A 22,397-nucleotide genomic window follows, 5' to 3' on the forward strand; every position below is an offset into this window, starting at 1 on the left:
CTTTGCAAACAAAACGAATGCATGTAGTTCTGCTATAAAAGGATGGTTACGTTTTTTGTGCAATCCTGTTGGAGAAAAATTGCACTTTACATCGCCAACACTTTTAAGCGCTGTTTCTAATCACGTTACAGCCAATGCACGTTTTAAAATTTTGCGCTTTAGAAAGAGTCCCCAATTTGTCAATTGCGTTACAGTGAATTTGCATTAACGAAATGCATGTTATAGCAGAATGACCCACATGTTCTAAAATCTCCCCTTTTTTCCAACTGCCTGGGTTCTTGTGTAGGCAATATTTCCCTGTGTCGTCTCCATGGCAACACCTCAACTAATCAGAGGCAACTTTCCAAACAATCAGCAGCCACTTCTCGGAGTATAGATTGCTATTGGTTGAAATTTTGTATTTTTGTGGATAAGTGCAAGGTGAAATCCTTTAGCAACGTGACCGTCCCTTCAGAAATGTTCAAGTTCTATGCTGCCAAACCCTGGCTCGCTGAGAAACCCTCAGTAGAACTTGGCAAAAGTTGGCAATGACTCCCTGCATTCTTGTGGAGATTTGGAACAAAACAGAGATATAATTAAAATTTGCAAAAACAAAAGTTTGTTTCCTTTTTGGACCAAATTATATCTGGACTACGCATCTGGCGACTGTCAAATGAAGTAGGAGAAAAATGTGGCTTGAAACATTAAGATCTTCTCATTTAGTACAAAGAAAGAAGCACAAATTACCACCTTTCTCACTGAAAGAAAAATAAAATTCAGACTCCTTTCAATAGGATGGCCTGTTGTCATCTCTGAATAGAGCCCAACAGAGCTGAAAAGAAATGGCCTTTGGGTTTTGCAATTGAAGGGCGAAATAATGTTTCGAGGCTTGATTTTTCTGATAGAAGTTGCTCAGAGTTTGTTTTGTATTTTTCCGGAGCTCAATGTGAGCACGACACAGTGGGCGGGATGGAGGGGGTGTTTGTCCCACTCGTTTGTACATCATGAAAGGCTCAAGGTTAATGAGATTTGAAAGGCGGCACTGGGCCCGCTTAAAGTGTGCTCAATCAAAATGAAAATGAGCTGCTGCAGTGCTCTCACTCTGTCCCATATGGAAGTGTACATGATGAGTGAGTGTAACATGTTTCTCAAGTCCTTTTGGGATTTCAAACTTTTCACATCTTTGGGTGAACGTGAATGTACAAACCGATGGATTAGCAGCGGCAGTAGCAGTCTGGCAGTTTGAGCCACCTCTGCCATTCAACAAGGTCTCAGCTGATCTGATTACTCCACATTTCCCACTACTGCCCCCAATAACCTTTCACTGCCTTTGCTTATCAAGAATTTATTTACCTCAGCCTCCAAGTGATACAGAGCATCTGCTGCACCTGCCTTTTGAGAACGTTCCAAAACCTCTTGACCCTCCGAGGAAACAATTTCACCTTATCTATCTCTCACTTAAATGGGAGAGCTATTAGTTCTAAACAGTGCCCTCCATGTTTTAAAGTCGCTTTTTGATTTTGGTTCAACCTCAGTGTGAGTATTGCTGGCAAATCCACGCATCTTAATATGTGCTTTGTTGCATTGCGAAGGTGCTGGGAGCTGGTGCAGAATGGTTAAGGAAATCATGGAGTGGCCAATTGGTTGGCCGTGTCTTGGGAATACCCAGAGGCTTGCGGAGGCGAGATAACCAGAACTATTTAGAGTCATAGAGGCCTCCAGCATGGAAGCAGGCCCAATGTGCCCAAGCCATCCAATTTTCACGGTTAAACTACTCCCATTTGCCTGCATTTGGTCTATATACCTCCATATCTTTCCCATCCATATACCTTTCCAAATGCTTCTTAAATGGCAAAATTGTACTCCCTTCTACCATTCACCTCTGTCAGCCCATGCCAGACACTAACCACCCTCCCGTTTGAAACCATTGCCCCTCTGAACACTTTTGTATCTCTCCCTCTCACCTTAAACCAAAGTCCTCTAGTTTTAGACTCCCCTACCATGGTGAGGAAAAGTCGTTGGCTATCCACCTTTATCTATGCCTCTCATGATTTTATGGAGTTGTTTAAGGTCACCTGTCAGTCTCCTATGGTCCAGGGAAAAAGGTCTCAGCCTATTCAAACTCTCCTTTTCATGCAAACGTTCTAGTTCAGATAGCATCCCAGGATATCTTTTCTGTGCTCTTTCTAGTTTATCCATTCTATAAGATGGCAACCAGAACTGACTTGTACAGCTGCAACAATGGTCCAACCAATGAAAGCAAGCATGCTGAAAGCCACCTTCGCACTCGGTCTACCGGTGACTCCACTTTCAAGAAGCTATGAACCTGTACCCCTAGATGTTCAATAACAATCTCGAGAGCTCTGCTATTGACTCTGTAAGTCCTGCCTTGGTTTGACCCACTGAAGTGCAACACCTTGCATTTATCTAAATTGAACTCCATCTGCCATTCCTCAGCCCACTGGAGGAAGGAGGTAGCTAGGTTCTCAGGGTGTTGGCTGCTGCATTGAGCTGGCACAAAGGAGGAGTTGAGATCTGGGGCATGACAGCCATGACCTTGAATGGTAGGACAGGGTTAAAGAGAAAAAATGGCCAACACGTGCTCCTACTTCTTAGGTTCTTAATGTTATTCAGAATATTGTGTGCAGTTTTTGGTCTCCTTTTCTGAGGAAGGATGCTCTTGCCCTTGAGGGAGTGCAGCGATGGTTTACCAGGCTGATTCCAGGGATGGAGAGACTGAGGTATGAGCAGAGATTGACTAAGTTAGGATTGTTTTTGCTGAAGTTCACATGAATGACAGGGGATCTCGTAGAAACTTATAAAGTTCTAACAGGACTAGACAGGGTAGATGTTCCAGATGGTGGGTTTGTCCAGAACAAGGGGTCACAGTCTAAGGACTCTTGGGTGGACCGTTTTGGCGCAGATGAGGAGACATTTCTTCTCCAAAGAGTGGAATTCATTGCCACAGGAAGTAGTTGATGCCAAAGCATTGAATGTACTCAAGAGGCAGCTCGATATAGCACTTGGGGTGAAAGGGACGAAAGATTGTGGGGAGAAAGCAGGATTAGGCTATTGAGTGAACGGTCAACCATGATTAGGGGAGCAGGCTCGAAGGGTCAAATGGCTCCTCCTGCTCCTATCTTCTATGTTCATAGGTTGGCTCGCAAGAGCGGAGACACATCGAAGCCAGTCCAAGAGAGGACATTGGTGAGCGAGTTGAGGCTATCTGATAATTTCACGCTTCACTTTACCGATAGCAACTTCTTAATTCTGACTTTGTTCAAAGTTCAATTTGTTTACTGGCCATGATGATTTTTGAGTTTTTGTTTTGCCCCTCTTGTTGTTGCTGCAGTTTTTCTGGAGTGTGCGCCCAGCACTACATGGTGGCTTTGTCATCAGCATTGCTGCCTCACAGTGCCAGGGACCTGGGTTCGATTCCCATGTGGAGTTTGCACATTTTCCCTGTGTCGCTGTGGGTTTCTTCTGGGTGCCCTGGTTTCCTCCCATGGTCCAAAGGTGAGATAGATCGGCCATGGGAATGCAGGCTGATAGTTGGCCTGAATGATCTGTAGGAAATCAATGGTACTTCAGTTCCCAACCCAGTCACACATGCTGCAAGGCACAAGATAACACCAACAAAAAAATCCTTTGGCAAATAACTTCCTTAGGATTGTACAAAGTTTAAAAAATCACACTACACCAGGTTATAGTCCAACAGGTTTAATTGGAAGCACACTAGCTTTCGGAGCGATGCTCCTTCATCAGGAGGTAGTGGAGGTAGGTGAGCATTGAGCCCTGCACTACCACCTGATGAAGGAGCAACGCTCTGAAAGCTAGTGAGCTTCCAATTAAACCTGTTGGACTATAACCTGGTGTTGTGTGATTTGTAACTTTGTACACCCCAGTCCAACACCGGCATCTCCAAATCATCCTTAGGATTGGCCTGCCTACTATATTCGGGTAAGGTTCCTTCAACTTTACAATGGTACTTAAGATGTAATTATGATGAGAATGCATAAATTAATAACATGATAATGTACAACTCGTGACAAAAACCCTAAAGAACTATGGATACTGGGATGCTGAAACAAAACAGAAATTGCTGCTAAAACTCAGCAAGTCTGGCAGCACCAGTGGAGAGAATCAGAGTTTTGGGTCCAGTGACCCTTCCTCGGAACAGATGGTAGCTGGGAAAAGGATGGTTTTTATACAGAAGACGGGAGAGGGGGAAGAGTAAATAATAGTTAGAGCCAGACAGAGAGGAGATAAACAGTTAGGCCGGCAAAGGAGTGGGTTAAGGTCAGCCTGAGAAAATCAATAGCTGCTAATGGTGACCATTACTGACTGACAATGGGTTGTGTGTGGTAGCAGCCCATGTGATGATGTCAAGGCCTGGAATATGGGTCTGGGTTAAGAACATGGAAGAAGCTGCTCAGGCCCGAAAACTATTGAACTTAATATTAAGTCCCGGGGCCTAAGGGGACTTAAATGGAAAATGAGTAGTCGTTCTTCCAGCTTGCGCTGAGCTTTGTTGGAGTACTGCAGCAAGCCTGAGACAGGGAACAGGGGTGGGGTGTTAAAATGGCAGGCCACTGGAAGCTCTGGGTCTTTACTGTGGGCAGTGCATAGGTGTTCTGCAAAGCAGTCACTCACTCTGTGCTTGGTTTATGCAGTGTGGAGGAGAGCACAAATCGTGGAGCATATGTGTCAGTAGTCACATGCAGTTGAGCTACTGAGAGGAACCTTTGTCTATAACTGTGTATAAATAAAATAATTTGATGGAGCTCCTGAGAATGAGCTCCCTGCTAAGTCAGGGACTCGGATGCTGCAGACTGAGAGGAGGTCAGGGGTCGGACGGGAGCAGCCTCTCCAACAAAGCAGGATAGAACGCCAACATCCAAATCCTCTCTCAGCCCAAAATAGGCCACGACTGAAGGTTGTATTTGTAACAGATGGAACAGACCGTAAAGTAACACCTTCTGAAGCACATCAAGGAGCTTTGCAAAAGTATAACCAGAATTAAATTCTGGGCGTGAGGTCAGAGCGAAGGCTATTAGGAGGGGTATCCAAAAGCACAAACTCATCAGTGACTATAAAATCAAGATGTGGTGCTGAAGGTTAGGAATTTATGGGTATGGGATCTAAAACAGGCAAGGCCCATGTTTAACACCATCCCAGATTACTATATTTTTCTGAGATCTTGGGTTCAAATGGCATCTGGTGGAATTTAAATTGAATGGATACAATCAGGAATTGAAAGCTACTCACAGTAGTACAGTTATGAAAACCCACCAAGATGACAAACCAGCAATAATTGGAAAGGAATTTACAGAGTTTCATTTTGAAATGCAGGACATGGATGGGACTCATACATCGCGTTTGCAAATGTCAGCGTTTTCTGGGCATCTGGCTCACTAACGTCCTTTTAGGGATGAATACCTGCCATCCTCACTTGGTCTGGCCTACATGTGACTCCACATCCACAGCAATGTCATTGGCTCTTCATTGTTCTTCAAAATGGCTCAGTGAGCTGTTTACCACGAGATCGTTTAGAAATGGGCAACAGATGCTGGCCGAGCCCATGATGCGCAAATCCTGCCCCAATCTGGGCTCTGGGAAAATGGCTGTAACGTGGAATGTTATTGATAAACTGGCTGGAAGAGTGGATTTGTGTGTTCATCCGTCTGACTGTCATCGCTGTTAAATACTGTTTGTCAGTGGTGATGCACAGCCCCTGAAGGTGACTCTGTTGCCGTAAAGACACTATATAAAATGCAGGTCATCGTTGCTGTATGTTTTCACACAGACAGTGACACCTCCGAGAAGCTGCAAGGATACCTAGTGATGGAAACATCCAATTACTGTTTGTGTAGCTGGGACTGAACGTTTTATTCTGTTTACCTGAGAAGTTGTCATTCCTCAGGGTCGTGTTGGTGGCCACAAATATTTACAAAGCAAAAGATGTGTCAGATTGTAATTCCTTGAGAGTTTATTTAACTATGGGCCATCCATATGTGGCACAACCAATCTGACACTAAAGACAGTCCAGTGATTATCCGACCGCACTCCGCAATTATTTTATGAACCATCTGGAGAGTAGGAGGCAGGATAAGATTCCCTCTGAAAATTTCCAATTAACTTGTTTTTGTGACATTATGGTGAAAGAATTAGCTTATTATTTAATTAGAAATAGTGGTCAGGAAAATCTTCCCCTCATGATATGTTCCAGCACATGGTAGCTAAAGACATAAATTTCTTCTCTTCCCCTTGTTGATTTGCAGATTGAATGTGACTGGAAAATATTGCTTCCTGATAACGTCTTCCACAGATTTCTAATTTTAATTCCTGATTCTCCTCTATTCCCCTGTGCATCTTGTTGTGGCATATCTACCTCCCAGAATCATTACTGTGGTTCTCTCTCGATGCATGGAATTGATACAAGTGACTCTCAGTTTCCCCTTTGTGTCACCAACTCACCTGGAGTGTCTTGCTCATCCCCTGGATTAGTGTTTAGTTTAGATTAGATTAGATTACTTACAGTGCGGAATCAGGCCCTTTGGCCCAACCAGTCCACACCGACCTGCCAAAGTGCACCCACCCAGACCCATTCCCCCTATGTTTACCCGTGCACCTAACACTACAGGCAATTTAGCATGGCCAATTCACCTCACCTGCACATTTATGGATTGTGGGAGGAAACCGGAGCACCCGGAGGAAACCCACGCAGACACGGGGAGGATGTGCAAACTCTACACAGTCGCCAAAGGTGGGAATTGAACCCGGGTCTCTGGCGTTGTGAATTAGCAATGCTAAGCACTGTGCCACAGTGCTGCCCAGTGAGTTTAAAACTCGCTGACTGACATTTCACACAGAAACTTTGGTCAAATTGGAACCGGGTCATTCAGCAGGGAAATCAGGGAGCACTGTTCCAACATCGTAGGAAAATTGGCCCCAAAAAATACTGGTTCAACTAGGGCAGCACTGTGGCGTAGGGGTTGGCACTACTGCCTCACAGCGCCGTGGTTCGATTCCTGCCTTGGGTGACTGTGCAAACTCCACACAGACATTCTCCCAGTGTCTGCGTGGGTTTCCTGTGGATGCTCTGGTTTCCTCCCAGAGTTCAAAGATGTACAGCCTTACTGGATTGGCCATGCTAAATTGTCTACAGTGTTCAGGAATGTGCAGGCTAAGTGGGTTAGCCATGGGAAATGCAAGGTTACAGGGATGGGGAGGGGGGGCGGTTGCACTTCTGAGGGTCAGTGTGGACCGGATGGGCTGAAGTCACCGTTTATTAGCCAGGTGAATCAATATAACATGAACCCCCTGACTCCACTGCTCCCTGATGTGAGCAGATGTCTTTAGTTCTGCTTGAGGATATTTTTCACCAACCTGTTCTTTAAAAAAAAAGTTATGACGCATGTCTGGAGCAGGTGGGACTTGAACCTCGGCCTTCTGGCTCAGAGATAGGGACACTTGCCACTGCACTACGTCCAGTGGAAGTAGAGTACAGAGGGTTGCCACGTGTGCTGGCAGCACATGTTGTAAGTATGGGATTGACACTGCACACTGCCATGCCCAAGCCCCCATTTCCTGATGCCAGCCGCCTGGCTTTATATCTGCACTAATGCAAGGTCAGACAGAAGTACCGTGGGGCTTGCTGAATGCTAACAGGCAAGGCAGAGGTGGCGTGAGACAGCAGTATGAGTGTGCTCAGAGATTAAGTGAAGAGATTTATCAGGATGTTGCCAGGAGTGGAGGGTTTGATGGGTATAAGGAGAGGCTGGATAGGCTGGGACTGCTTTTCCACTGGATCTTAGGAGATTGAGAGATGACCTCTTAGAGGTTCATAAAATCATAGGGGATATAGATAAGGTGAATGGCTGGTGTCTTTTCCCTAGGGTGGGAGATTTCAAGACTTGGGGGCATACTTTTAAGACGCGGGAGAAAGATTTAATAAAGACATGAGGGGCAATTTCTTTTTCGTGTGTGGGATGAACTTCCAGAGGAAGTGGTGGATGCATGTATGGTTACAATGTTTAAAAGACATTTGGATGAGTACATGAATAAGAAATGTTGAGAGAGATATGGGCCAAGCGCAGGCAGGTGGGATTTAATTTGGATTATGGTCAGCATGGACTGGTTGGACCGAAGAGTCTGTTTCCGTGCTGTATGACTGTGAATGTAAGCCATGAGATGCACAGTTGTCCAGTGGCATGTGACAGATGCCAGCACCTGTAGATGCGGTGTGCATGCAGCCATTGCCCTGAGGAGCAGGTGCCCAGTTTCCAAGATGGCGGTCTGGAGGAGCACATGGTGAACTGGAGTTGCCAGGTTACCTGGTTTGACTTCCTTGACTTTCTTGTTATCTAGCTTCCACCCTGTGGGTGGTAGAATAGGAGAGAGCCAGTTACTGAGGCATGTTCATGTAATAATGAGGGTGATAATGAGCAATAATCCCCATTAATAGGCCTCTCCCTGCTCACTGGCGGGGGGTTCTGTATCGAAATCCCGAAGGTAGTTGAAAATTGCAGCCTATTGCTTGTCATGTTGAGAGAGGATTCGCTGAATTTGTCACTCAGTTCTCCAAAATACGTCACCATTGTCCACATCACACAGGCCATGAGAAAACCCTGCACATAGCCAATGGTTCACGTTAAACAAAACATTCTTGTTTCTATCCAGGTATTGTTCTTCACTTAAATAATCCTGCTGTTGTTTGTAACCAACTCTTAGTTTCGACTGCATTCACTACCTTCTATTTCAAATGTGTTGATATGTTTTTGGTATGAGCTTCGATATCACTGTTTAATCAGATGACTCATTAAGTTTATATTCGTAACGTGATTACACTCAATGGCTTTAGTTTTCTTGAATATCTTAACAATTGGTGAGTGTCTCAATCACTTAGGGTGTATCTTTTGGTATTTCAAACAAGACAGAACTGTGGATGCTGGGAATCAGAAACCGAAACTGAAATAGTTGGGCAAACTCAGCAGGTCTGGCAGAAGAGAAAGCAGAGTTAACATTTTGAGTCTGATGACCCTTCAGGACTGGACCTGAAATGTTAATTCTGCTTTCTCTTCTGATATACATAATTTTCTGACATCACTTCTAATTCTGTTTCTTCAAAGGGTGTTCACATGAATTGTTGTATTTTTACCTATATTCAGAGTTGTTCCTATACTGGTCAATTTCAAAGCATTCATTATTTCCGATGACATAATGTTTGGGCCATCGTTTGCCTGTGTATATTGAAGACTCCCTTCACTTGGATCATTGTACTTAGCTACGCTCCACATCTTTTTGCATCAGATTCCCCTACACACAATATTTAGCCATTTTTTATCTTTTATACACCCCTTATCTGTTGTGGTCCCTTTCTTTTTGTCTATTCAAAGATTTCACCCTTTGGTGCAGAACTGTCATTTTATGATTCCAACTCCAAAACGTTCAACTGTCATCTCGTCTCCATGTTGCAACACTAATTTGAATTTTTGCTTGTGGTTGACTATGTGTGAACGTTCTCTATACTGCTTCCAAATTGGCCAACATTTATTTGATAATGGTATCAACACTCGATACCAGCAGTGTCTACTATCTACAAGGTGAGCTGCAGAAATCCACCAAAGATCCTCAGACAGCACCTTCCAAACCCACAATCACTTCCTATTAGAAGGATGAAGGCAACATATACACGGAACACCATCAACTGCATGTTCCTCTCCAAGTCACTCACCATCCTGACTTGGCAATGTGTTGATGTTCCTTCATTGTCACTGGGTCCAAATCCTGGAATTCGCTCCCTCAAGGCACTGTGCGTCTATCTGCAGCCCAGGGACGGCAGTGGTTCTAGAAAACAGCCCATCATCACCTTGTCAAGATGGTGAGCAATAAGTGCTGGCCAAATCAGAGGCACCCACATCTCATGAATAAACTAATCAGAAAGTTCTACAGTCAACAAATCATGTGCAAAGTTGCTGTTATGGAGACAAGTGTGGCACCCAGTTTGTGCACAGAAATCCTACAGGTGGCAAACAAAACCCAATCAGTTGATTTGTGTCGACAGTATTAGCAGAGGGAGATCACTGCCTCAGCCATTGGAGATGGCCTTTTATTGAGTAACATCGTGTACACTTTCTCCATCTACCTGAGCTGTCCGTGTGGAAGAAAATACCATGCTATATTTTGCTGTACACCATTCAAATGTCAGCGCAGATTATCTGCTCTAGTCAGAATGACTTGAACCTCTGAGCCTTTAGCCCAGGGGTGAGTGCATCATCGTGTGAGCTACAGTGCGCTTCAGATGTGGACCAGTTCCAACCCCCTCCAGAATATTTTCAGAAGATAGTCCAGACCCTAACTTCTTATTTTCAAGGCGCTGCATTCCAGTTCCAATTCGATTGGTCAAGCGACTCGACTCTGAGCAAAACACACTTTATTTTTACACTATAGTCAGAATACAGACAAAATAATAATCAAAAAATTGTCTTAACTATAACTCTATCAAAATTCTGAACAAAATAATATACATATTAACTAATACTAATTAACTGTTCCAATATAGTAGCCTCCCATAAATGCACACTTGGCAAAAGGCAAATTTAGTAAAATAGATCATTTCACAGGCAATTCTCCAGTCCAGGAGGAAAAACATCGAGAAACCTCCAGAGCAGCGGGGAGCGATGTACTGTAGCTTCCAAACTCAGTTTCAACACCACAGCAACTGCTACTAGAAAAATTCAAACTAAATTGCTGGTTCTGTGGAAGCTTGACCCCACCCCTTCATGCTGCTTCTATTGTTCCAACCTCAGGGAAAAAAAAACAAGGCCTCATCTACTGTTTAGTTTTTGGGTTTTAACGTAGACCAATCAATGCCTCTAATCTCAACCTTTCTTCATTTAAGAAAAGAACAGGGTAAAATACACCTCTTAAATCTCCAGTATCGTCCCACTTCCAACACTGTTCATTGTCAGCAATCAAGCTACAAAGCCAGTTTAAGTATTGTCACTATATGAATAATACACATTTAGTTTCCAGTGGTATTTAAGTGATTTTCACAAATGAATGAAAGCAGTTGGTCTTCTCTAAAGTGGGCTTGTGTGTCTGGACTTTACATTGAGGCACTGCCCACATCTTAGTCAGTTTGCTGAGAATTGCTCCTTTGGTGTCATGCGGAACTGTTCTGGTACTCGGAAAGAAATCAGCCCTCATTTGCTATGAGCTCAATTTTGGAAGGTGCCCAAAAGAGGGAATTGAGCTGTTCTGTGGAATTGTGATTGGGCACATTTAGAATGCAAAGTATTGTCATAAATACAGCTAGTGCCAAGTCTTTAAAGCTTTCATATCTCCTTCAGTACTCCGAACTAAACACGGTAAAGCTAACATGATTGATTTGACTTTGCTTCCCTCTCCCCCTCTTCCCCCACCCCTCTGTCTCCTACTCAATCATCACTCTGCTTCGCTTCCTGAGCTGTGAAGTCAGGGGGAGCGGGGGGCTGTCAATTGGAGAAAAGCTCTCAGAGCGCTGCTCCTTCGTCAGGTAGCTAGCAGGACAAGATCAGAGGACACAAAATTTATAGTAAAAGATCAAAGTGTCAGGCAACTGATGCGATGTATTGAACAAACTGAGATTGCTGCTAAGTCTTTAATCACTTAGAATGGAGGTGCAGGTTTTGAGTGCTTAATATGTAAATCCCAATTCTTTCAAGTCACATTCCCAAGATTGTTTTTATAAAAACAAAGGTGACATCTCCGCTCAGACACTGCATTAAAGGTGTGAGGTTAGCGTCTCTGTGTATCCCAATCTTGAGTCAGACTGGTTCTATTTCTAAAATACGAATTTATAAAATGCCACATGGACTGACTGTCGACAGATTGTGTGATTAAAGGCATAACAGCAAGCTAGGTTCGTTCAATGCATTGCATCAGCAGTATGACATTTTCATCTTTTATTATAAAGTCTGTGTCCCATGTATCTGCCCCACTAGCTACTTGATGAAGGAGCAGCACTCTGAAAGCTAGTGGTTCCAAAATAAACCTATTGGACTATAACCTGGTGTTCTTTGATTTTTAACTTTGTCCACCCCAGTCCAACACCAGCTGCTCCACATCACAGACTGGAGAAATGTAAGTGTGATCTCTACTGTCATGGAGTTCAGAGTAACATTTCATCGAGGTATTATTTTGAAGTTTAGTTGATGTTTAAGGGAGAGAGTGTATTCAAACTGACCCAGATGGTTTGAACAGCATTTTAGATGTTCACCCCTTCACGAGACTGCCACCTTGCTGTTTGAGCAGCATTTGTCATTATCTCTCATCTCGATCCTCCTCCTCAGTTTGGGATCCAGCATTTGGGGACCAAGCAATTTGTGTTTCGCAGAATTGTCGCTGCCTTCAATTGGAATGTAATGTGGAAAGAACAAAATTAATCTGGCTTTGGCTCTGGAGTCCTGAGCTCGGTTGTTCCTGGTAGGGGAGGAAAGACCAGAGAGTTCTGCAGAAGAAACTGATCAGTCCTCGATCTTGGTGGAACAACCAACACGTTCCGTCACCGAGACAGTGGAGACATGTCCTTGCCAACATTACCCAACACTGGTCCCGCAGGCCTGCTCCAACGTTGCTCATACACCTAAGCACACTCCTTGTGTACTTCAGCTTCAAGCAGGGTAGAGGGGGGAGGAGTTTTCTTCAGAAAGATTGAGCCCTTGGAGTGAGTGAAATGAAGGCATGTGAAGAGTGTCAGCACGGTGGGTTTCAGCTCATTCTCCTGATGCAGTTGGTTCACACAGAATGGGATTTACAAGTCGGAAGTGAGAAGGACTCCAGGCAAACAGCCCATTACAGAGCTTGTTGTTAGAGCAGTACAGATGATATAGATGGTATAATTGTGAAAAAAGCCCTTCTAGGTGAGACCAGAGTTTGAGGGATAGAGGCGAGAGAAAGAGGAACAGACATGTAACGAGTGATTGGCAGTCAGTTACACTCATGGGAATGCATGCTAACTCTTTGTAAATTAACCCTATGAACTGCAGTATCATCCAAGTTATTTTTCACTGTTCTGCCTGCCCAGGATTAACCATCTGCAGAAAAGGAAAGTGGAACCGTCTGAGCTTTGAGCTGTTCAGAAGGAGGTGGTACCTTTTGAGTATAAATGCCATCAGCGCACACCACTCCCTCCCAACAATGTCTGTCTGAGCAGCAAGTGGTACTGAATCCTGCTTCACATCAGCGCACCCTCTGCACTGGCTGTGGAAACCTGACATTTCCTTGTGCACAGGGCAAGGCATTCTGAGTCTGAATATCTGTACTGTCTTATTTTATAATAAAACAGCATCGGACACCCCAACTCTTACATAATAAAATGGTTGCAAAAGGTTACCTGGTCACTTCAGTCGAGTCACACAGCATGGGAACAGGACCTTCGGTCCAACCAGTCCATGGCTAACGCAATCCCAAACTAAACTAGTCCCAGCTGCCTGCACTTGGCCCAAATCCCTGCAAAGGTTTCTGATTCTCGTACTTATCCAAATGTCTTTTAAACATGGTAACTGTACCTGCATCCACCACTCCCTCTGGAAGTTTATTCCACACATGAACTACTCTGTGTTTAAAAAGGAAAAAGCCCTTATGTCTTTTTTAAATTGCCCTCCTCTCATCTTAATAATATGCTCACCAGTCTTGAAATCCCCAGCCTAGGGAAAAGGCATCTGTCATTCACCTTATCCATATCCCTCATGACTTTATGAACATCTATAAAGTCGCCTGTCAGTCTCCCAGACTCTAGTCAAAACAAAGTCCAGGCATATCTCACCTCTGCCATAACTCAAACCCTCCCTTCCCAGCAACATCCTGGTTAATCTCGCCTGAACCCTCTATCCTCCCTACATGTAGGGCATGGTACACCAGAAAAGATCTCACCAGTATCCTGTATAACCTCAATGTGACATCCCAACTCCTATACTCAAAGATCTGAGCAATGAAGGCAAGTGTGCTAAATGCCGTTTTAACCACCCTGTCTATAACGTGACAGTAAACCTTCATTGAACCCTTTGTGTCAGAGGGCAAGTACAGGAGATAATTGTTTGGTTCACAGTTCCTTGTCTTGCGCTTTCACTCCAAGTGTACAGTTAATGCTGGACTGAAAGCGTTCCAACAATTTTATGTACTGCACTGTAGATGGCATGGGAACAATTGCATACTTTACAATTATACACAGATGGAACAGTAGCAAGAGACCAGATGCTCTGGAATTCTTCCCAAATGCGATAACAGTTTTGCGAGTTGAAAATTTTCAGAACTCACAAATGGTTCAGATTATTCTACAGTTTCCTCTCCTCCATTGGCTGCTTTTTTCTGGGATGTATTTTCCTCCAGCTTTTCCCATTCCCAGTCTTGGCAATGTGACTGGACGGCAGTGAGGATTTGACGCATCCTCAGCTATGGAGGGCATCATAGCTGAGTGCGAGATGATACGGTGCTGAAACCCTCAATGAGTTATGATGCTCATGCTGTGGTGAGGTAACTGGTCTGATCAGCCCAGCTGTCAGTACTGGAGGAGAGAAGTCTCCTCCAAAGAGGTCAAATGGCTTTTTGATAAAATTATGTGACGGGTTTCTATGTGGTGAGTACAAAAACTCTCTAGCTGCGGAGACAGTGATGACAATTTTAAAATTATCGCTTAGAGAGTGAAGGGATGCATTGGGAGAAAAGCCTTTTCATGGGCTGTTTATGGATAATGGATTGCGAGCTGTTGGGACGGGGATTGTTGCATCTTCTAAGGAACATTAATCCAACCAAACCATATCCCTAAATCTTTAGCCCAGTTACTGACCCATGACCTTGTCATGCCACAGTAGGCACAGAGCCCTACCACCCAGTAGCTCAGGCATTCCCAACGGAGAGGGCAACAGAATTAAGGTTTTAGATCAATGAAGTCTCATAGGGCTTCAGACCTAGCTATCATGATTCAGGGACTCAGCCTGTCAAATGACCAGGTGAGATACACAGAGGCGATGGGGGAATCGCTGACCCTTTTAGTCCGGTGAGGACATTGTGGTCACCCCACTCAAATAGTTGCTTGGCAACTGGAGGAATTCAGAGTGCAGCATTTTATCTCGCCTCAGCAAGGACAGTGTAGGCACCTACATGACCAACTACCACCAGCCAATTGCGATCATTGTGGTGCCAGCAACATATTAAACATTCAGACTATTTTGTACAGTTCAAAACATTCTGAGCTTGTACTGATTGATTACCTGAAATCAGCAGATTCTTTTCAAATGTGGGCCTTCAACTTTGATCCACCGTTGGGATCTTCTAATTACTTTGGTGATCTTACAGGTAAAACCACTCAGAAAAGTGAGATTTCCTCTTTGGTCCTCCATTACATACCTTGGTCAAATTGTTTTGACAACCACCAAGGCCACACGTTGGAGGCTATAAATCTCATTTTCCATCATTCTCTTTTAAGTAATGGTATTCCTTTTGCTTACGTGTTATTAAAGATTCCTTAACAGCTCTGGAGGTCTCCTTATAAACCGACATTCCTCTCTCAATCTCTTTATTCCTTTGCGACACTCATTAAAACATGCAACATGCACCTGAAAATCTCCTTAACTGGCCCAGTGCCAGACAGTGCATTGCACCATTGCTGCGAAGGGCGCTAAATCAGTGCAGTTTATTGTTGTATATTGTTATTGTACGGCAGAGAACTCTTTTTGTTTTGAGATTGGAATTAAGGCTCACTGAGGTAGATAGTCTTCAATCCAGAGTAAATTCCTTTCATCAGACAGTGCCCATTTCTGGGGTCTATTTTGTCTTCACTAATGTCAGTGCAGTTACCCTCCGATAATTGACAAGTGGTGCAATATTTCATTTCTATGCAGCATCAAGCACAATCTTGATAAGTGAATTGTTTGCTCAATGGTATAAAAGCAGTGTTTTGTAACAAAGCAGGTGCTGGAAGATTGCAGTACTTCTGAAAGACTATGTTTCTAAAAGAGCACACATTCTCCATCTTTACAGAAGGGATTACTTGAATGCATCGCTTTGAAATGAAAGTGTGCCATTGTATCGAGAAAAGAAATGTGGATAGGTTTTGTTATCTTGTGCCTGCGTGAATTGTAGCAGCATTTTGTATATAAAGGCGTAAAAGAGCCGTCATAATTCAATCCTCAGGGATCTCAAGTTTTGGCTCAGGGAAAAAAAAAATGTCAAGAGATTTTGGTCTCCGTTACTAATTCCAGTCCCCTGCCCAATCACAGCGCCCTTTGCAGTTATTAAGGAGCAGAGGCAAACTTGGAACATGAATCGGGCACCGACCTAGAACATCAATGGGCAAGCACTGAGTTCAAATGTATGTTTAAGGAAATTGATCTAGAACAGGCATTGAGGACAGTGATTCAGGCATTGACTGGGAGTAGCCACCTAGACCCAAGACTGCGTTCGAGAATGGGCTGTGTTGCAGTGAGCTTGAATGGCTGAAGGGCCTATTCCTGCTCCGACTTTAAATGTTCGCATGTACGTTCACATCTTTATACCACCGGGTTCAGCGTGTTAACGAAGTTGACAGATGGTCTTACCGAGGGCTGCTGCCTTAAGAGTGACTGTGGGGCCCACGTGCTGAGCTGTGCAAGTTACTGAGTGACTGTGTTGTTTCCGTTTCAGGGACTAACATGCACCTTGCTGAGGATCTGATGTTACCCACCTAGGAAGAGAGCCACGACCTGACTCCCGACATTCCCCAGGATGCTGGGAATCTGCAGAGGGCGCAGGAAGTTCCTCGCAGCCACCCTGACCGTTCTCTTCGTGCCAGCGTTTACCTGGATTTACCTCTTCTCGGGGACGTTTAAAGGCAAGTGACACATCCATTTCTTACAGTTGTTTCCCTATCTCTTGGTCCATCCCTTTCTTACCTCAAATAAGTGTACAGCAAACCACGCCAGGGTGATTGGTGAGTGATTGGATGTTGGATTCTTTTTGGGATGTTCCTCATATGAGGAAATGTCAATGGGTTTGGATGCAGGAATGGAATCTAAGAAGCTATTGGTTCAATATGGAACAGCTGAATGCTCCAGGAATGAGTAAGTAGACTGAAAGGTTCCTAGGACGTTTAAAAAGTTATTCCCTTTTTGATTTGCTTCGAAATAGGAGTGAAATGCTGAAGAATCATTAATTGTGGCAAATGGATTCTGTTCTGTTTGGTGTACAGGAAGGCAGTGCTTCTGAAGATGGGGAGCTCAGTGGCAGGAGTGAGGGTGGTGCAATTAGCACCATGCACTTTATCCTTCAGGAACATGTCCAATGAGTTTCTGTGGTGTTTTGGATGGGAGGGGACTCTACTTTGGGTACAGTTCTGTACAGCTGCACTGAGCTTGCAATTCAGATGGCAAGGTAGACCGCACTCAGACATCCAGAATGTTTCACCACGAGGCAACGTTGGACTGAGTGAAATGTGTCGGCACAGTTTATTAATCTTTGTTAGTTTGCTCGTGTGTTAACCAGGTGGATGTGAAACCGCTAATTTCTGTTAACCTATGCAGTATTGTTCAATCACTGCAGCGTGTTTTGCCTCATGCTTATGTAATGAGTTGCATTTGGTGCGTCACCCTCCAAACGTGAGCACTATGGATAAATTATTGATTTAAGAGTTTGACTGTGCGTTGATTATTTTTTTCAAAGAATGCTAAATGGTGCCTGGAACAATCAATATTACATGCAGGGAGAGTGCTCTGGATGCAAACTGGAAATGCATCAATTGCTGCAACGCTAAAGTCCAGGATGTAAGGCTGTTTGTTTGAGACCTCAACTATAGGGTTGGCTTGCAAGAAAGAGATGGCATAGACTGTATACAGCCTTATTAAGTTTCTTAACAATTGCAAAAAGTTCCACTGTACTTCCATTCATAGTCAAACAGCACAGAGACAGACCCTTTGATTGGACCAGTCCACACCAGTCAGATTCTGAAACAAAGCTAGTCCCACCTATCTGCGCTTGACCCATATCCCTCCAAATCTTTCCCATTTGTGAAGCTATCCAAATGTCTTTTAAAGGTTGTAATCGCACCCGCATCCACCACTTCCTTCTGGCAATTCATTTCACATGTGAACCACTCTTTGTATAAAAATCAAATTGCCCCTTGTGGCTTTTTAAAATCTTTCTCCTCTCACCTTAAAAATGTGCCCCCTAGCTTTGAGCTCCCCCACACTAGGAAAAGACACCTGCCATTCCCCTTATCTATACAGGTTGTAAGGTTTGCTCGCTGAGCTGGAAGGTTAGTTTTCAGATGTTTTGTCACCATACTAGGTAACATCATCAGTGAACCTCCGGTAAAGCGTTGGTTTTATGTCTCACTTTCTACGTATGTGTCTTGATCTCTTAAGGATATAACTTCCTGTTCTTTTTCTCAGAGGATGGTAGATGGGGCCTAAATCGATGTGTTTATTGATGGAGTTCCGGTTAGCATGCCAGGTCTCTAGGAATTCCCGTGCATGTCTCTTGTTTGGCCTGTCCCAGGATGGATTGTTGTCCTTCTTCATCTGTATGTAAGGATACTAGTGAGAGTGGGTCGTGTCTTTTGGTGTTTAATTGGTGTCCATGTATCCTGGTGGCTAGTTTTCTGCCTGTCTGTCCGATGTAGTGTTTGTTACAGTTCTTGAATGGTGTTTTGTAAATGACATTTGTTTTGCTGGTTGTTTGTATAGGGTGTTTTAGGTTCTTTAGCTGCTGTTTTAGTGTGTTGGTGGGTTTGTGGGCTACCATGATGCCGAAGGGCCTGAGTGGTCTGGATGTCATTTCAGAGATGTCTTTGATGTATGGCAATGTGACAACATTAACAATATCCTGACTGGCATAAAATTTACAAAAGAGGAAGAGAATGACAACAGACTCCCATTCCTGGATGTCACAGTAGAATGAACAGTTAATGGAGAACTTTAGACCAGTATCTACAGGAAAACAACACACACAGACCACACACTTACTGCAGAAGCAATCATCCCAACACCCACAAACAGAGCTGCATCAGGACAGTATTTCAAAGAGCCACAACACACTGCAGCACCCAGGAGCCATGAACAGCTGAAGAAAAATATCTATTCAGCATATTCAAAAAGAATGGGTACCCAATAAACACACAGTCCGATGATTTCTCAACAACATACCCAAACAAGCAGACAACGTGCCCAGAAACGCGAGCCACATTGCCATACATCAACGACATCTCTGAAATGACTTCCTTCGGCACCATGGTAGCCCACGAACCTACCACACCTAAACAGAGCTGATGAACATAAAGGAACATAAACATATACAAACAACCAGCAGAACAAATGTCATTTACAAAATACCACACAAGAACTGTAACAAACACTAGTTCGATCAGGGAGAAAGTGAGGACTGCAGATGCTGGGGATCAGAGCTTAAAAATGTGTTGCTGGAAAAGCGCAGCAGGTCAGGCAGCATCAAAGGAGAAGGAGAATCAATGTTTCGGGCATAAGCTCTTCTTCAGGACATATCAGACAGACAGGCAGAAAACTTGCCACCAGGATACATAAACACCAACTAGCCACCAAAAGACATGATCCACTCTCACTAGTATTCTTACATACAGACAAAGAAGGACACCACTTTGACTGGAACAGCACATCCACCCTGGGACAGGCTAAACAGAGACACACACAATTCTTTAGTGATAGAAAGGGATAGGTGTATACCATCACTAGTATTCTTACATACAGACAAAGAAGGACACCACTTTGACTGGAACAGCACATCCACCCTGGGACAGGCTAAACAGAGACACACACGGGAATTTCTCGAGGCTTGGCATTCCATCCATTTTGCCAGAGAGGCTCCATTTTGCCAGAGCGGCGAGGAGAGAAGGAGTGGTGAAGCAAGGGCTGCTGGGAAGGGGGAATTTTCCCACATTAAAAGGGACTTACCTCGGGAGTCGGGCCTCCATTTGCTGAGGGAGGAGCCAAGAACTTCTGGGAAGTCATATATTTGTGTGGTTGCGTTACCCGAAACACTACTCGGGTAGTGTCTCCCACCCATCCTCCTCCTCTAACCAAACAAAAAGGTTCTGTGTGCCAGATTGGTAAGGTAATGAGTTTATTTTTTATTCCTTATTTTTCAACAGTGTCTTTGGGAATTTAGAATAGTGGGAATGGGATGTTCGTCCTGCAGAATGTGGGAGGGAAGGGTCACCACATCTGCGGAAAGTGCACCCAACTCCAGCTCCTCAAAAACCGCGTTAGGGAACTGGAGCTGGAGCTGGATGAACTCCGGATCATTCGGGAGGCAGAGGGGGTTATTGAGAGGAGTTACAGGGAGGTAGTCACACCTCAGATACAAGGAAAAGGCAGATGGGTTACAGTCACGGGACGGAAAGGGAGCTGGCAGGAAGTGCAGGGAACTCCTGTGGCCATTCCCCTCAACAATAAGTATACCATTTTGGATACTGTTTGGGGGGAGGGGGGGAATGACTTACCGGGGAAAGCAGTGGGGCGCAGGGCTCTGGCACAGAGTCTGTCCCTGCTGCTCAGAAAGGAAAGGGGAAGAAGAGCAGAGCAGTAGTCATTGGGGACTCCATAGTTAGGGGGACAGCTAGGAGGTTCTGTGGGGACGAGAGAGATTCACAGTTGGTGTGTTACCTCCCAGGTGCCAGGGTTCGTGGTGTTTCTGACCGTGTTTTTGGGATCCTTAAGGGGGAGGGGGAGCAGCCCCCAGTCGTGGTCCACATAGGCAATAATGACATAGTTAGGAAGAGAGATAGGGATTTAAGACAGAAATTCAGAGAGCTAGGATGGAAGCTCAGAGCTAGGACGACCAGAGTTGTTGTCTCTGGTTTGTTGTCCGTGCCACGTGCTAGTGAGGCAAGGAATAGGGAGAGAGAGTAGTTGAACACGTGGCTACAGGGATGGTGCAGGAGGGAGGGTTTTGGATTCTTGGATTATTGGGGCTCTTTCTGGGGTAGGTGGGACCTCTACAAACAGGAAGGGAAACAGGCCCTTCGGCCCAACAAGTCCACACCGACCCGCCGAAGCGAACACACCCATACCCCTACATTTACCCCTTCCCAACACTACGGGCAATTTAGTATGGCCAATTCACCTGACCCTGCACATCTTTGGAATGTGGGAGGAAACCGGAGCACCCGGAGGAAACCCACGCAGACACGGGGAGAACGTGCAAACTCCACACAGTCAGTCGCCTGAGACGGGAATTGAACCCGGGTCTCTGGCGTTATGAGGCAACAGTGCTAACCACTGTGCCACCGTGGTCTTCATCTGAACGAGAGGGGTACCAATATGCTGGGGGGGAAATTCGCTAAGGTTATTGGGGTGGGTTTAAACTAATCCAGCAGGGAAATGGGAACCAAAATTGTAGTTCGAGTATCGAAAAGGTTGAGAGTAGGGAGGTCCGAAATCAAGTTTCAGGGATGCAAGATGGCACCGGCAAGTAAGTAGTTGGTTTGAAGTATGTCTCTACTTCAACGCCAGGAGCATCTGGAATAAGGTGGGTGAAGTTGCAGCATGGGTTGGTACCTGGAACTTCGATGTTGTGGCCATTTCGGAGATATGGTTAGAACAGAGAAGATGGTAAAAGAGGGGGAGGTGTGGCATTGTTGGTCAAGGATAGTATTACAGTTGCAGAAAGGATGTTTGGGGACTTGTCAACTGAGATATTATGGGCTGAGGTTAGAAACAGGAAAGGAGAGGTCACCCTGTTGGGAGCTTTCTATAGGCCTCCGAATAGTTCCAGAGATGTAGAGGAAAGGATAGCAAAGGTGATTCTCAGTAGGAGTGAGAGACAGGGTAGTTGTTATGGGGGACTTCAACTTTCCAAATATTGACTGGGATCACTTTAGTACAAGTACTATAAATGGGTCAGTTTTTGTCCAGTGTATGCAGGAGGGCTTCCTGACACAGTATGTAGACAGGCCAACAAGGGGCGAGGCCATTAGATTTGGTACAGGGTAATGAGCCCGGCCAGGTGTTAGACTTGGAAGTAGGTGAGCATTTTGGTGATAGCAATCACAATTCTTTAGTGATAGAAAGGGATAGGTGTATACCACTGGGCAAGAGTTAAAGCTGGGGGATAGGCAATTACGATGCGATTAGGCAAGATTTAGGAAGCATAGGATGGGGAAGGGAACTGCAGGGGATGGGCACATTAGAAATGTGGAGTTTATTCAAGGAAAAGCTCCTGAATGTCCTAGATAGGTATGTACCTGTCAGGCAGGGGGGAAGCTGTAGAGCGCGGGAGCCGTGGTTTATGAAGGAACTGGAATCTCTGGTCAAGAGGAAGAAGAAGGCTTATGTTAGGATGAGGTGTGAAGGCTCAGTTAGGGTGCTTGAGGGTTACAAGGTAGCCAGGAAAGACCTAAAGAGAGAGCTCAGAAGAGCCAGGAGGAGACA

The 22,397-nt window shown here is 44.7% G+C and overlaps 1 protein-coding gene across 6 annotated transcripts in view; it reads left to right on the top strand.

Moving 5' to 3' along the window:
• Positions 1 to 22,397, top strand: part of large1 (LARGE xylosyl- and glucuronyltransferase 1) — a 491,278-nt gene that overhangs the window by 140,814 nt on the left and 328,067 nt on the right. For all 6 annotated transcript variants that reach the window (XM_043708946.1, XM_043708952.1, XM_043708949.1 and 3 more), the window contains one exon: positions 16,645 to 16,831. In XM_043708946.1, the coding sequence (XP_043564881.1) occupies positions 16,726 to 16,831 (106 nt within the window). In that variant the 5' untranslated portion in view covers positions 16,645 to 16,725. The remainder of the gene's footprint in view (positions 1 to 16,644; positions 16,832 to 22,397) is intronic.

The sequence above is a fragment of the Chiloscyllium plagiosum genome, chromosome 19 (genome assembly GCF_004010195.1).
Source record: "Chiloscyllium plagiosum isolate BGI_BamShark_2017 chromosome 19, ASM401019v2, whole genome shotgun sequence".
NCBI lineage: Eukaryota > Metazoa > Chordata > Chondrichthyes > Orectolobiformes > Hemiscylliidae > Chiloscyllium > Chiloscyllium plagiosum.